This window comes from Solanum lycopersicum, chromosome 10 (assembly GCF_036512215.1).
Source record: "Solanum lycopersicum chromosome 10, SLM_r2.1".
NCBI lineage: Eukaryota > Viridiplantae > Streptophyta > Magnoliopsida > Solanales > Solanaceae > Solanum > Solanum lycopersicum.
The window spans coordinates 1,259,156-1,270,227 of NC_090809.1; the positions used below are offsets into that span (position 1 = coordinate 1,259,156).

Genomic DNA, 11,072 nt, shown 5'->3' on the forward strand with positions numbered 1-11,072 from the left:
AAATCATAAGTCATGTCTTTTACGAGATAATTTAATTTTTTCACAAAAAATATATATTAATAGTGACAACACTTCAATTTCAGAACCATTAACTTATATTGTAAAAGATAATTAATTTCCGGTATAACAAATTAAGTCTTAAAAATACTATACAATTTATACTGTATATTTAATTTCTACTATATATGAAATAGGTAAAAATTCTCTAAACTTATTTCCAAATAAAAAGTACAAAAATAGATTAAAATTAAGTCATATTCAAGAACTGGGAAATTAATAATAAAATAATAAGAAAGAAAAAATCAAAGGGTAGCTTAACCACCTGTCAGATGTGACATGTCACCCTCTAAATTGTTCTAATTTTAAATTCAATATAAAAAAAGTAAAATTAAAAATTAAAAATATATTGAATGAATCAAAATAGTTATTTATTTATTATAATAAATTAGATAAAAAGAAAAAAGAAAAAGCTCAAATAGGTTGTTTTTTTATTTTTAAAAAAAGACTTATTTACGTTATTCTTTAAATACAATTAAATTAAAACTTTTTATTCAAAGTTTCGATGGTATATTTAAGCATACATAAATGAGTTTTTTTACAAAAAAAAATATAGATAAATTAAACTTTAACGAATGAAATAAATAATTTTTATATAATCTAATTATATATTAATAATTTTTTTAAAAAAATCAGACAAACAAATTAAAACAATATAATCGTCCAAATGTGATTTTCATAGGCCCCATTCAGAGCATAGAGATTGATGCTAACATGTAGATACCTTGAAATTGACACAAAAATTTGAAAATTTGAAGTCAATTAAAAACTTCCATAAATACTTTATATTATAATCTTTTTATTTTATTATTTTTTGGCTGATGATGACATGGTCTTGTTGCATCTTTCTTCAACTCTCTCTTCTTGTGGGATTTGTTTTTACAATCTTTCTATATCAACCATTTCTCACAAACACTTCTCATATTTCGATACGGAGTTAGTATTTTGAGTTTATACATTTTGAATTATAAAAAATGCAGCTTTTTGAATTTATATCGAATTTAAGCTAAAGCTACTGGATTATGTCGAACCGTAAGGGAAGGTATAGCTCTGCCCCTATAACTCAGTTTTAGATCTGTCTATTTAGTTGACTTCAAAAAGTTTCAATTTTTATGTGTTCTTTTAAAATTTTGAATAATATTTGGGTCATAATCTTATTAAGAACTTTGTTATCACTACTCTTTTTTTTGTAGTTTGTTGTTGGGGTTCATGGGTTTTAGTGCATTGTGGTAACTAAGTTTAGATGCGGAGTTAAGATTTTGAGTTTATGTGTTTCGGATTCTAAAAAATGCGGTTTATTGGGTTCTTGATGTATGATTTATGTGTATTAAGTGAATTTTTTAAAGTCAAATACTAGTTTTGAGCTAAAGCTACTGAATTCGATTGAACCGTAGACCTGTCTATCTCAGTTTAGATCTGTCTATTCATTTGACTATGAAAAGTTTCAATTTTTATGTGTTTTTTTTTCTTATTTGGGGTATGGGGTTTTATATGCTCATAATCTCATTAAGAACTTTGTTATCGTTAATGTTGTTCATTGATTACTGAGTTATTCATTGAGATTCAAGTTTAGTGCATTGTGGTCACTTAGTTTAGATGTTGATTTTATAAAGTTTCATTTTTTCTTTGTTTTTTTTTTCCAACTTTGGGGTCTATAATCTTGAATTTGATTTGGTGTATACGTCGTGGCGTTATGTATAGTTGACAACCTACTGTCAGCGATTGTGGTCTAGTGGTAAGTATTACTATATCCTTAACTAGAGGTCTAGGTATTGAGTCGCTTTTGTAGGGACTTTTCGATGTGAATCCAGAAAAATCGAACCCCAAAAGTAGGTACCAAACATCGGTGGCAAACAAATGAAAGAAAGTTGATAACTTTGGGGTCCTCCTGTAATCTTGAATTTGATTTGGTGTATACGTCGTGGCGTTATCTATAGTTGACAACCTACTGTAGAAGATTGTGATCTAGTGGTAAGTATTACTATATCCTTGACTAGAGATCTAGGTATTGAGTAGCTTTTGTAGGGACTTTTCGATGTGAGTCCAGATAAATCGGACCCCAAAAGCAGGTACAAACATCGGTGGCAAACAAATGAAAGAAAGTTGATAACCTTTTATACATATTCGATTTGTTATCTATTGATTTGCTCTAGTTAATATGTGCTAGCAATGTTTGAAAACACGAGTATATTTCTCGTGTGCTAATGAGTTTGAAGTTGTGTGGTTTAATGGTTTCTAGGTCACAACAAAGTTGATTAATTTCTTGTGATTCGACTTGCTGTGTACTATATAGTTCATCTACTATCTCGTTCTGATTCTGCGTTTAATTTGGTTATCGTGTTGGATCTTTTTCTGTTTGGGCAGCATATCATATATCTGAACTGTAAATATAAGTAAAGTAGTGTGTTATGCGTAGTCAATAATCCATCTTGCCTCTCCCTTTCGACTGTCATTTTGAGAAATTGCGATGAACATTTTAGTAGAACTCGGAGGACAGTGAAGGTTATGTTTTGATATCATGTTTCCAGATTACTATTATGTCGAAGTTGTATGTTGAATCTGCTCTCCAATGACTATCTGTTGAAAGTTGTTACGTTTGTTGTTCTGATTCTACTGCCAGGTGCGTGCTGGATTCTCCAAAACTAGTGCTTTTTTGGAGGATCCGACACAGGTGCTGCAACATTTTTGGTTTTGTAGCTCATTCCGTCATATAAATGTATCTGTTCATGCTCTGATTGCTACGTTACGTCCTTGCAGGGTCTAACTAAATACTATCTGGTAGATCAATCCGAGAAAATTTGAAAAATCATGGCTCAAATGTTAGAAGCCACTAAAGTCGGTGGAGGTTCGATCAAAGTGGGAACTACAGGTAAAGTTAGTGCATTGATGTCAAGAGAATTACATTCCAAGAAACCGTCTTCTCAGGCACCAACATCATCTAGGAATAAAGCTCCTACTGTTTGTGGTTTCATTGCTGGTAGCGCGACTAGTCCAAAGAGAATGAAGACTAGAACACCAAGTGATGAAGCAAGCAGCAGCGGAACAACATCTAAGCATAATACTAAAAGCCCCGAATCATTAAGGAAGACAAAGCACAACAACAGAAAAACACATCAAATTCCAATACTAGAATCAGAAAACATTTCAGTAGATGGAACTCCTATTAGCAAGAAACCTGACAGAAAGGGACCTTACATGGTGGAAATCGTTGATGTAAAATGCAAAAGTATGGACAGAACTTGGGCTACCCCTATAAAAAATAGCCTAAAGAAGCTCCGTTTCACAAAGCTATCTGACAGCTCGGTGTAACTGCTATGTTGCTCGGACTCTCCAAAAATACACTACTTTTGAAGATTCTGACATGCATCCAGCTACAATTTTGAAGATTCGGAGCAACATAGGATCTAAAGTACACGACAAGCTTCAAAAGTCAGCCTTTTAGATTCCTGTAAGTGAATCTTGATATAGCAGCTGGTGGATTACATTCTGCAACTTCTACCATTGAACACATACTAGGCATTATCAGCTTACTAGTCCTTTTCTTTTTGGGATTCGCGATCAACGATCCAAGCCTTGGTCTGCTAGTAGAAGCCACATCTGAAACTTGACGTGACTTGTGATTTATGTTACTCAGACTCTTCAAAAACGTTGACTGGTGTTGTGTGTCAGATCCTTCAAAAGTAGTAGGCAACGTTTTTAGAGAGTTCAAGCAACATCTGTGCTGGTTTAGTTGTAGCTTATTGAAGTACTCTATTTCTCGTAACACGAGGGATCCAACGGTTCCTCTGCTGCCTATCTCAACAAGAGGATTATTTGCAGCAACTGTAAAGCCTAAGCCATTAGTTTTATACTCAAATCTTTGCATTATATGAGGGAAAATTGTGGTATGAAGTTGAAAAAAAGTGTGTTTGATATGTGAATTGGTTTTATTTTTTGGTTATAAAGTGAAAACTATAGGCTTGAATGAAGATAGGGAGGCCCCTATGATCACTTCATTCATGTGCTTGTTGTTAAAACAAAACTTTAAATTTGCTCAACTTCTAACTACTTGTGAATTCATTATATTTTGTTTGAATAGAATGGTGATGAGTTTGTCCTTTAACCTTTGGCCTAATACGTAATCGTGTCATTTAACTTGGCCTTAGCTGATATTTACGTCTTTCAATTTTGGGCGAGTAAGCTAAACACTTTAATTTGTATAAAATTAAATAAATAGACATATGTGTTCTACGTGGTGTCTTACTTGACAATTCTGTCATATGTGGAATCCTATGTGTATTATATGTCATGTTGAACGTATGTCTATTTCTTCGATTTCACACGAGTTTATGTGTGTACTTGTGCATATACAAAGTTGGATGACATGGTCGTTAGCTAAAGTATTTATGTGTTATGTCTTAGTCTTTTGTTTGCCATGTTGTGTTTTTGTTGTTGATCCTAACATTCTATCGCCAGCGATAGAGTTTGAATTTTTTTTAAAATTATGGAGTCAAAATATAAAGAAGGAAACGTACGAAGATATCAATCTTACCTTTTGTTAGAAAAGTTATGTTTTTGCTGTTGAACGTAACATTCTATAACCAATAGCGGAATATATGGGGAGTCTAAATATTTAAAAGTAAACACACGAATAAATTAATCATATTTCACCGAAAAAGAATTAGTACTGATTTAACACAGTGTAATTAATACAATTTGCCATAGGTATTAAACCCTTTGGCCTTAGCCCTTTATTAGTGTACAACTTGATCTAATTATCAATTCTGGCAAATGAGCTGTGTTCTCTGGGCCACAATCATATATATAAAAACAAAACAGAAAATCTGTAATTTTCATTATTTTTGAGTTGAATAATATATATTTTAAAAAAATTATATAATAAGTACATTTTCATATGTTAGTGTAATGAAATTTCAATTATGCCACATAAAACTGATATTAGTTAGGAGAATTAATCTTGAGGGGTCACGAGTAATTCAAAACTATCTTTTATTGAGAGAAAAATAAAATAATTTTAAAGGTATTTTATATCTATTTTCAAACAATCTCACCCGTCATTTTCTTTATGTATTTGATATTCTAGATACATGTAAATCACTTCAAATATATATAATATATATACGTCTAATTTGTATCTTATGTGATTCATATGTATATGAGATACATACGAATCTCACTCACCTCTTTCTCTCTATTTTTGCCTATCTGGTAACAAAAACACATATATCTAAGTATATATTCTTCAATATATGATAGGAAACTCTTAATTAGTCGTAGCTTTTTTTTAATTATAATTTCGATGAAACGACTCAGATACATAGCAAATTTCACTCGTGTCGCTCCAAATACAAACGTTTACATGTATCTAGTGTGATTCAACGTAAATTTTCTTAAACAAAAATAATTGTTGTATTTTTACATAGTCAATCTCGCTCATCATTCTTTTTTATGTATGTGATATTCTAGATATATGGAAATCACTTCAAATATATACATTATGTGATTCATATGTATATGAGATATATATGAATCTCACTCACCTCTCTCTCTCTATTTTTGTATATCTGGTAGCAAACATGCATATATCTAAGTATATAATCTTCAATATATGGTAAGAAACTCTTAATTAGTTGTATCTTTTTCTTAATTATCGAATTTGAAAAAATCCAGATACATACCAAATCTCACTCCTCTCTCTCTCACCACTCTCAAATACATATGGTATAATAACTACACGTGAGTCGCTCCAAATACATACATATATATGTATCTAGTGTGATTCAACGTAGTTTTTCCTAAACAAGAATATTATTATTTCGGTGAAAAAAATCAGATACATAGTAAATCTCACTCGTCTATCTCTCACCACTCTCAAATGCATATGGTATAATAACTACATGTGAGTCGCTCCAAATACATATATATACATGTATCTAGTGTGATTCAACGTAGTTTTTCCTAAACAAAAATACTATTATTTCGATGAAAAAATCAGATACATAGTAAATCTCACTCGTCTCTTTTTCACCACTCACAAATGCATATGCTATAATAACTACATATGAATCGCTCCAAATACATACATATACATGTATCTAGTGTGATTCAACGTAATTTAAACAAAAAATTAAATCTCACTTGTCTCTCTCTCATCACTCACAAATGCATATGGTATAATAACTACATGTGAATCGCTCCAAATACATACATATACATGTATCTAGTGTGATTCAACGTAATTTAAACTAATTTTCTAGTGTGATTCAACGTAATTTAAACTAATTTTCTAGTGTGATTCAACGTAATTTAAACTAATTTTCTAGTGTGATTCAACGTAATTTAAACTAATTTTCTAGTGTGATTCAACGTAATTTAAACTAATTTTCTAGTGTGATTCAACGTAATTTAAACTAATTTTCTAGTGTGATTCAACGTAATTTAAACTAATTTTCTAGTGTGATTCAACGTAATTTAAACTAATTTTCTAGTGTGATTCAACGTAATTTAAACAAAAAATTAGTGGTTGGGAAGCTTGCTCTATTTTCACATATCAGAGCCAGGTTTCGATCCTGGGACCTGTGGGTTATGGGCCCACCACGCTTCCGCTGCGCCACTCTGATTTTGTTGTTTACATTACACACTCAAATTTATGTCACTGAAAATAAATAACAATTCGATCCAAAATCAAGATAAGGTAGTGTTGATATTTGAGCTTCAAAAATCACATTTTTAACACAAAAATGGCTTCAATTCCATGTACTCTCCACTTAACTTTCTCTTCTTCAAGACCCAATTTTTTTTCATCATGTTCAGTAAGATTGAATTCTTGTTTTATGGGTTTTTCGAAATTGAAAAGTATAGGATGGTGTAGACCAAATGGATTAGGGCCAAATTGTGGTTCAAGAACTACTTGTTGGTTTAATTTCAGACAAAATGCTGAAACTGCTGGAGTTTATGGTAGTCAATCTCGTGATGATTTTGATAGAGATGATGTTGAGCAGGTGGGGTTTCTTTAATTTTTCTCTAAATGCTAAAACTTGATGTGTTTTGAGTATACATTTAAGTTGTTGTGTAGTTTTCTTGGATGCTTTGTGCACGGGGTTGTCCTTTATTTTAAAGTTGAGAGTTAAAGATTTGATCTTTATGTGTTCGACCTTAAAAAATTGTTTTTTTTTGGGAATTATGAGTGGAGCAGTACCGTAACTGGTAAAGTTGTTGTCGTGGGATCATGAGGTCATGGTTTCAATTCTTTTGCAGAAATGTAAGGTAAGGATGCTTATATAGACTTGTACTCTTGTAGTGCAGCCATTCTCCAGAATCATGTATAGCGGGAGCTTTAGTACAACGGGCTGCCCCTTATGTAGATGATATATATACTCTGTTGGGAATGCTGGGTGGTTGAACCCGTTGCAAACATGCTACGTCTGCTTTGGTTATGTAGGACAATAGGAGCATAGTCGAAATCAAGATTTAAGCTTTATGTGTCCAGCAGAAGTTGTTGCAGTTTTTTCGGATGCTTTGTGCACGGGGTTGCTCTTTTTTAGTTGAGAGTTAAAAGATTTGATCTTTATGTGTTCGACCTTAAGAATTTTTTTTTTTTTGGGAACTACGAGTGGAGCATTAGGTTAACTGATAAAGTTATTGTAAAGTTGTTGTCGTGTGATCAGGAGGTTATGGTTTCTAGTCTCTTGTAGAAATGCAAGGTAAGGCTGCTTATATAGACTTGTAGTGCAGCCATTCTCCGGAACAATGTATAACGGAGCTTTAGAACAACGAGCTGCCCCTTTATATAGATGATATATATACTCTGTGTTGGAAATGTGAGGTGGTTGAACCCGTTGCGAACATGCTACGTCTGCTTTTGTTATGTAGGACAATAGGAGCATAGTCGACTTCAAGATTTAAGCTTTATGTGTTCAGCAGAAGTTGTTGCAGTTTTTTCGGATGCTTTGTACATAGGGTTGCCCTTTTTTTAGTTGAGATTTCAAGATTTAAGCTTTATTTGTTCGACCTCTTAATAAATTGTGTTTTTTTTTTGGAATTATGAGTGGAGTCTTAGCGTAGTTGGTAAAGTTGTTATCATGTGATCAGGAGGTCATGGTTTCAAGTCTCTCGTAGAAATGCAAAGTAAGGCTACTTTGCTTATATAGACCCTTATGGTTTGGTCTTTCTCTTGACCTTATGTATAGTAGGAGCTTTAGTGCTCTAGGCTGCTCCTTTTTATAGAAGATATATATGTATACTCTGTGTTGGAAATGTTGGGTAGTTGAATCCGTTGCAAATATGCTACGTCTTCCTCTGTTATGTAGGAGAGTAGGAGCATAGTCGAGTTCAAGATTTAAACTTGATGTGTTCGACCAGTAAAATTTTGGCATTGAGCTGTCTAAAATCTACATCACACAGTTGGGGTGCGGCCATTACTGGACCCTGCGTGAAGGATGCTTTATGCATCAGGTTGTCCTTTTTGTACTCGAGTCTTAAGCCTTAGGTGTTCAACCTTAAAATTTTGGTCTTTCGGAATTTAGTACATTCTACACAGATGATATATATATAATATGTAGCAAACAAGCAAGGTCTGGCTCGATTTGTAGGGGATGTAGGGGCATAATCGAGTTCAAGATTTAATATTTGTTGGAAATATTAGTAATTTCTACATAGATGATATATATACTCCTCGACAGAAATGTTCGGGCACTTGAATCCGTAGCAGCCATGCTTACATCAGACTCTCTATGTAGGAGCATAGTCGAATTCAAGGTTTAGAGTGTGATTAAATTGCTAATCTATGGTGGTTTGTTGTATATGTTTTCTCTTTTTCTGTTTTTGAGCAAAGTCATGAGCTTAATGCATAACAAAACTACATTGTGAAATATCATTCAACAAACTCTAATTGACAAAACGATTGTGCGTTAGTTTTCTCTTCTTTTCAATGACTGAATCTAATGAGTTGAATTTAAAGTGAAGTAAAAATGAAACAACGATTGACATGGTGCAACATTTCAATATTGAGTGCCTGGTATCTTGAGATAGATGAGTCCTTGAATCCTTTCATTTTGGTTTGCGGAGATCTGTTGCTCATTTTTTTAATCCTAACTGAATAGAATCATTTCATGATCAGTGTATTATGTATATAATCTATAGTTTGGTTTTTGCTAACGGTACTATATATACTACAAAATCATAGTTTCTTGTGATAATTTCTGGTGGCAAGATAACTTTTATGATGGGCCAAATACGTTGATAGCCCCTCAAACTTTGTATCAATTTTCAGTTAGACACCTTAACTTTCCCAGTGAGTAGTGACCAATTGAACACCTCTACTTGATAGAGCTGTGTCTTGTGAAACCCCGTGTATGACATGGCAAAACCGTGTTGGGTAAAAACATGTTTTTGCCATGTCTTACGCAGGGTTTCAACAAATCTTCTTCGTCGAAAAATTATACTAGTCAACTTTTATGTCTGAACTTTCACCTTGCCGGTGAGGGTTCTGAATTTCGTGTTACTTGTTGCAGTACTTCAACTACATGGGCATGCTTGCAGTTGAAGGAACATATGACAAGATGGAGGCTCTTTTAAGCCAAAACATACACCCGGTCGATATTTTACTGCTGATGGCTTCCTCTGAAGGCGACTTGCCAAAAATCGAAGAGCTACTGAGAGCTGGAGCAGATTACACAGTCAAAGATGCAGACGGACGTACTGCCCTTGACAGGGCTGCTAACGATGAAGTCAAAGACTTCATCGTTAACTATAAAGCCCAGAAGGCATAAACGTATCAAGTTTTGTTATTAACCATTAGTGTAAGTTTCATCTTCTCATTACCGTCATATTTTTTTAGATCAACGCCATTTTACCATATGTGAGCTCTATTATGTATCTGTTTTGAGAGCTTGTATGTTACGGGCGGACATTTTACCAGAGGTTTCTAATCTATCCTCGTGTGATCTATAACGTTCGTTCAAGTACTTATGAAAGTTGATTTGCTTGTGAAGTATTAGAATCTTGTTTCCTATGTTCTTTCCTGCATTGTTGCTGAAAAAAATGGTTCATAGTCATAGTTGAAGATTATATCGCTCGGACTTTTCAAAACTATTGTTGAATTTTTAAAAAACGAACTATTTCTAGAGGATCTAACATGACATATATATATATATATATATATATATATATATATATATATATATATATATATTACCGCCCTCGGTCTAAAACCTACAATTAGAAATGGAGAGATATTTACTGCGCACAACTTTTAGAAATAGCGAACAAAATGAACATAATAAGGCTCTACAATTGTAGTTTCAATAACTTCCCTCCATAGATATATTGGTATGAAGGTTGCGGTTTATATATTTCTGTCCATTTATATATTTCGCTTGTAAATGTATAAATAGGATAAGTATATACAAATTATATATTATACATTTATGAATTTTTCAGAACTCCGTTTGTATTTTTAGTTTACCAATGTACAAACAGAGTAATTTATTATGAGTTTTCACAAATTGTATACTAATAGCTACAGTAATAGAGTTATTAAAATGGACTTGGCCGGTCTAACCCAACCCTTGAATTAAGTATGGTTGAGCTTAATTTTTTTAGCCAATTTAGGAACGAGACTTTTTAGCACAACCTCGTTTGCCTCGTTAGCCTTGTAGGCGCGACTCGCAAGACTCAGAGGTCAGTCCGTGAGTTGTGAATTATCAAAAGATATATTCGTTAAGATTTTACCAATAAATATTTTTAAAAATATCAATATAAAATCAAGTTAACTATTTTTATATTTGTTACATTTTAGGGTCATTAGACCACTAAATTTTTTTTTAGCTTAAGTCCATTACTAAATCATAACTATGAATCTTGGCCTTTCTACTTTGTTTTTACGCCTAATTCTCCACTTCTCCTTTATTGTCTTGTCTATGAAAATAGTGATCATGTAATTTTTTGCTCGAATGAATCTTATGAATGTTGTAGCTTGACTATTATATTTTTGTTTTGTAACTATTCACTGAAGT

General features: G+C 32.8%; 2 protein-coding genes and 1 non-coding gene across 4 annotated transcripts; 2 read left to right on the forward strand and 1 right to left on the reverse strand.

Annotated features, from left to right (window-relative positions):
- Positions 1-811: 811 nt before the first annotated feature.
- LOC101252125 (uncharacterized) lies at positions 812-4,078 on the forward strand. Of its 2 annotated transcripts, XM_004248337.5 has the most exons (3): positions 812-1,099; positions 2,678-2,728; positions 2,815-4,078. In XM_004248337.5, exon 3 carries the CDS (start codon positions 2,866-2,868, stop codon positions 3,364-3,366), a length of 501 nt encoding a protein of 166 aa, XP_004248385.1. In that variant the 5' UTR covers positions 812-1,099; positions 2,678-2,728; positions 2,815-2,865; the 3' UTR covers positions 3,367-4,078. The 2 variants fall into 2 exon arrangements, with proteins under 2 accessions (XP_004248385.1, XP_004248384.1); XM_004248336.5 differs by lacking the exon at positions 2,678-2,728 and having other exon boundaries at positions 959-1,099.
- A 2,527-nt stretch (positions 4,079-6,605) lies between these two features.
- TRNAM-CAU (transfer RNA methionine (anticodon CAU)) lies at positions 6,606-6,677 on the reverse strand. Its single transcript has one exon. It is a non-coding gene; the product is annotated as a tRNA-Met (tRNA).
- Positions 6,678-6,773: 96 nt separating this feature from the next.
- LOC104649487 (ankyrin repeat family protein) lies at positions 6,774-10,044 on the forward strand. The gene is made up of 2 exons (NM_001347208.1): positions 6,774-7,058; positions 9,570-10,044. The coding sequence occupies exons 1-2, from the start codon at positions 6,798-6,800 to the stop codon at positions 9,825-9,827; spliced, it is 519 nt and encodes a 172-aa protein (NP_001334137.1). The 5' UTR covers positions 6,774-6,797; the 3' UTR covers positions 9,828-10,044.
- Positions 10,045-11,072: the final 1,028 nt, after the last annotated feature.

Excerpts from the sequence above, each read along its gene's own strand:
- LOC101252125 (XM_004248337.5), top strand. The coding sequence starts at position 2,866 with ATGGCTCAAATGTTAGAAGCCACTAAAGTCGGTGGAGGTTCGATCAAA.
- LOC104649487 (NM_001347208.1), top strand. The coding sequence starts at position 6,798 with ATGGCTTCAATTCCATGTACTCTCCACTTAACTTTCTCTTCTTCAAGA. Across the intron at positions 7,059-9,569 it reads ATAGAGATGATGTTGAGCAG|TACTTCAACTACATGGGCAT; the intron begins GTGGGGTTTCTT and ends TACTTGTTGCAG.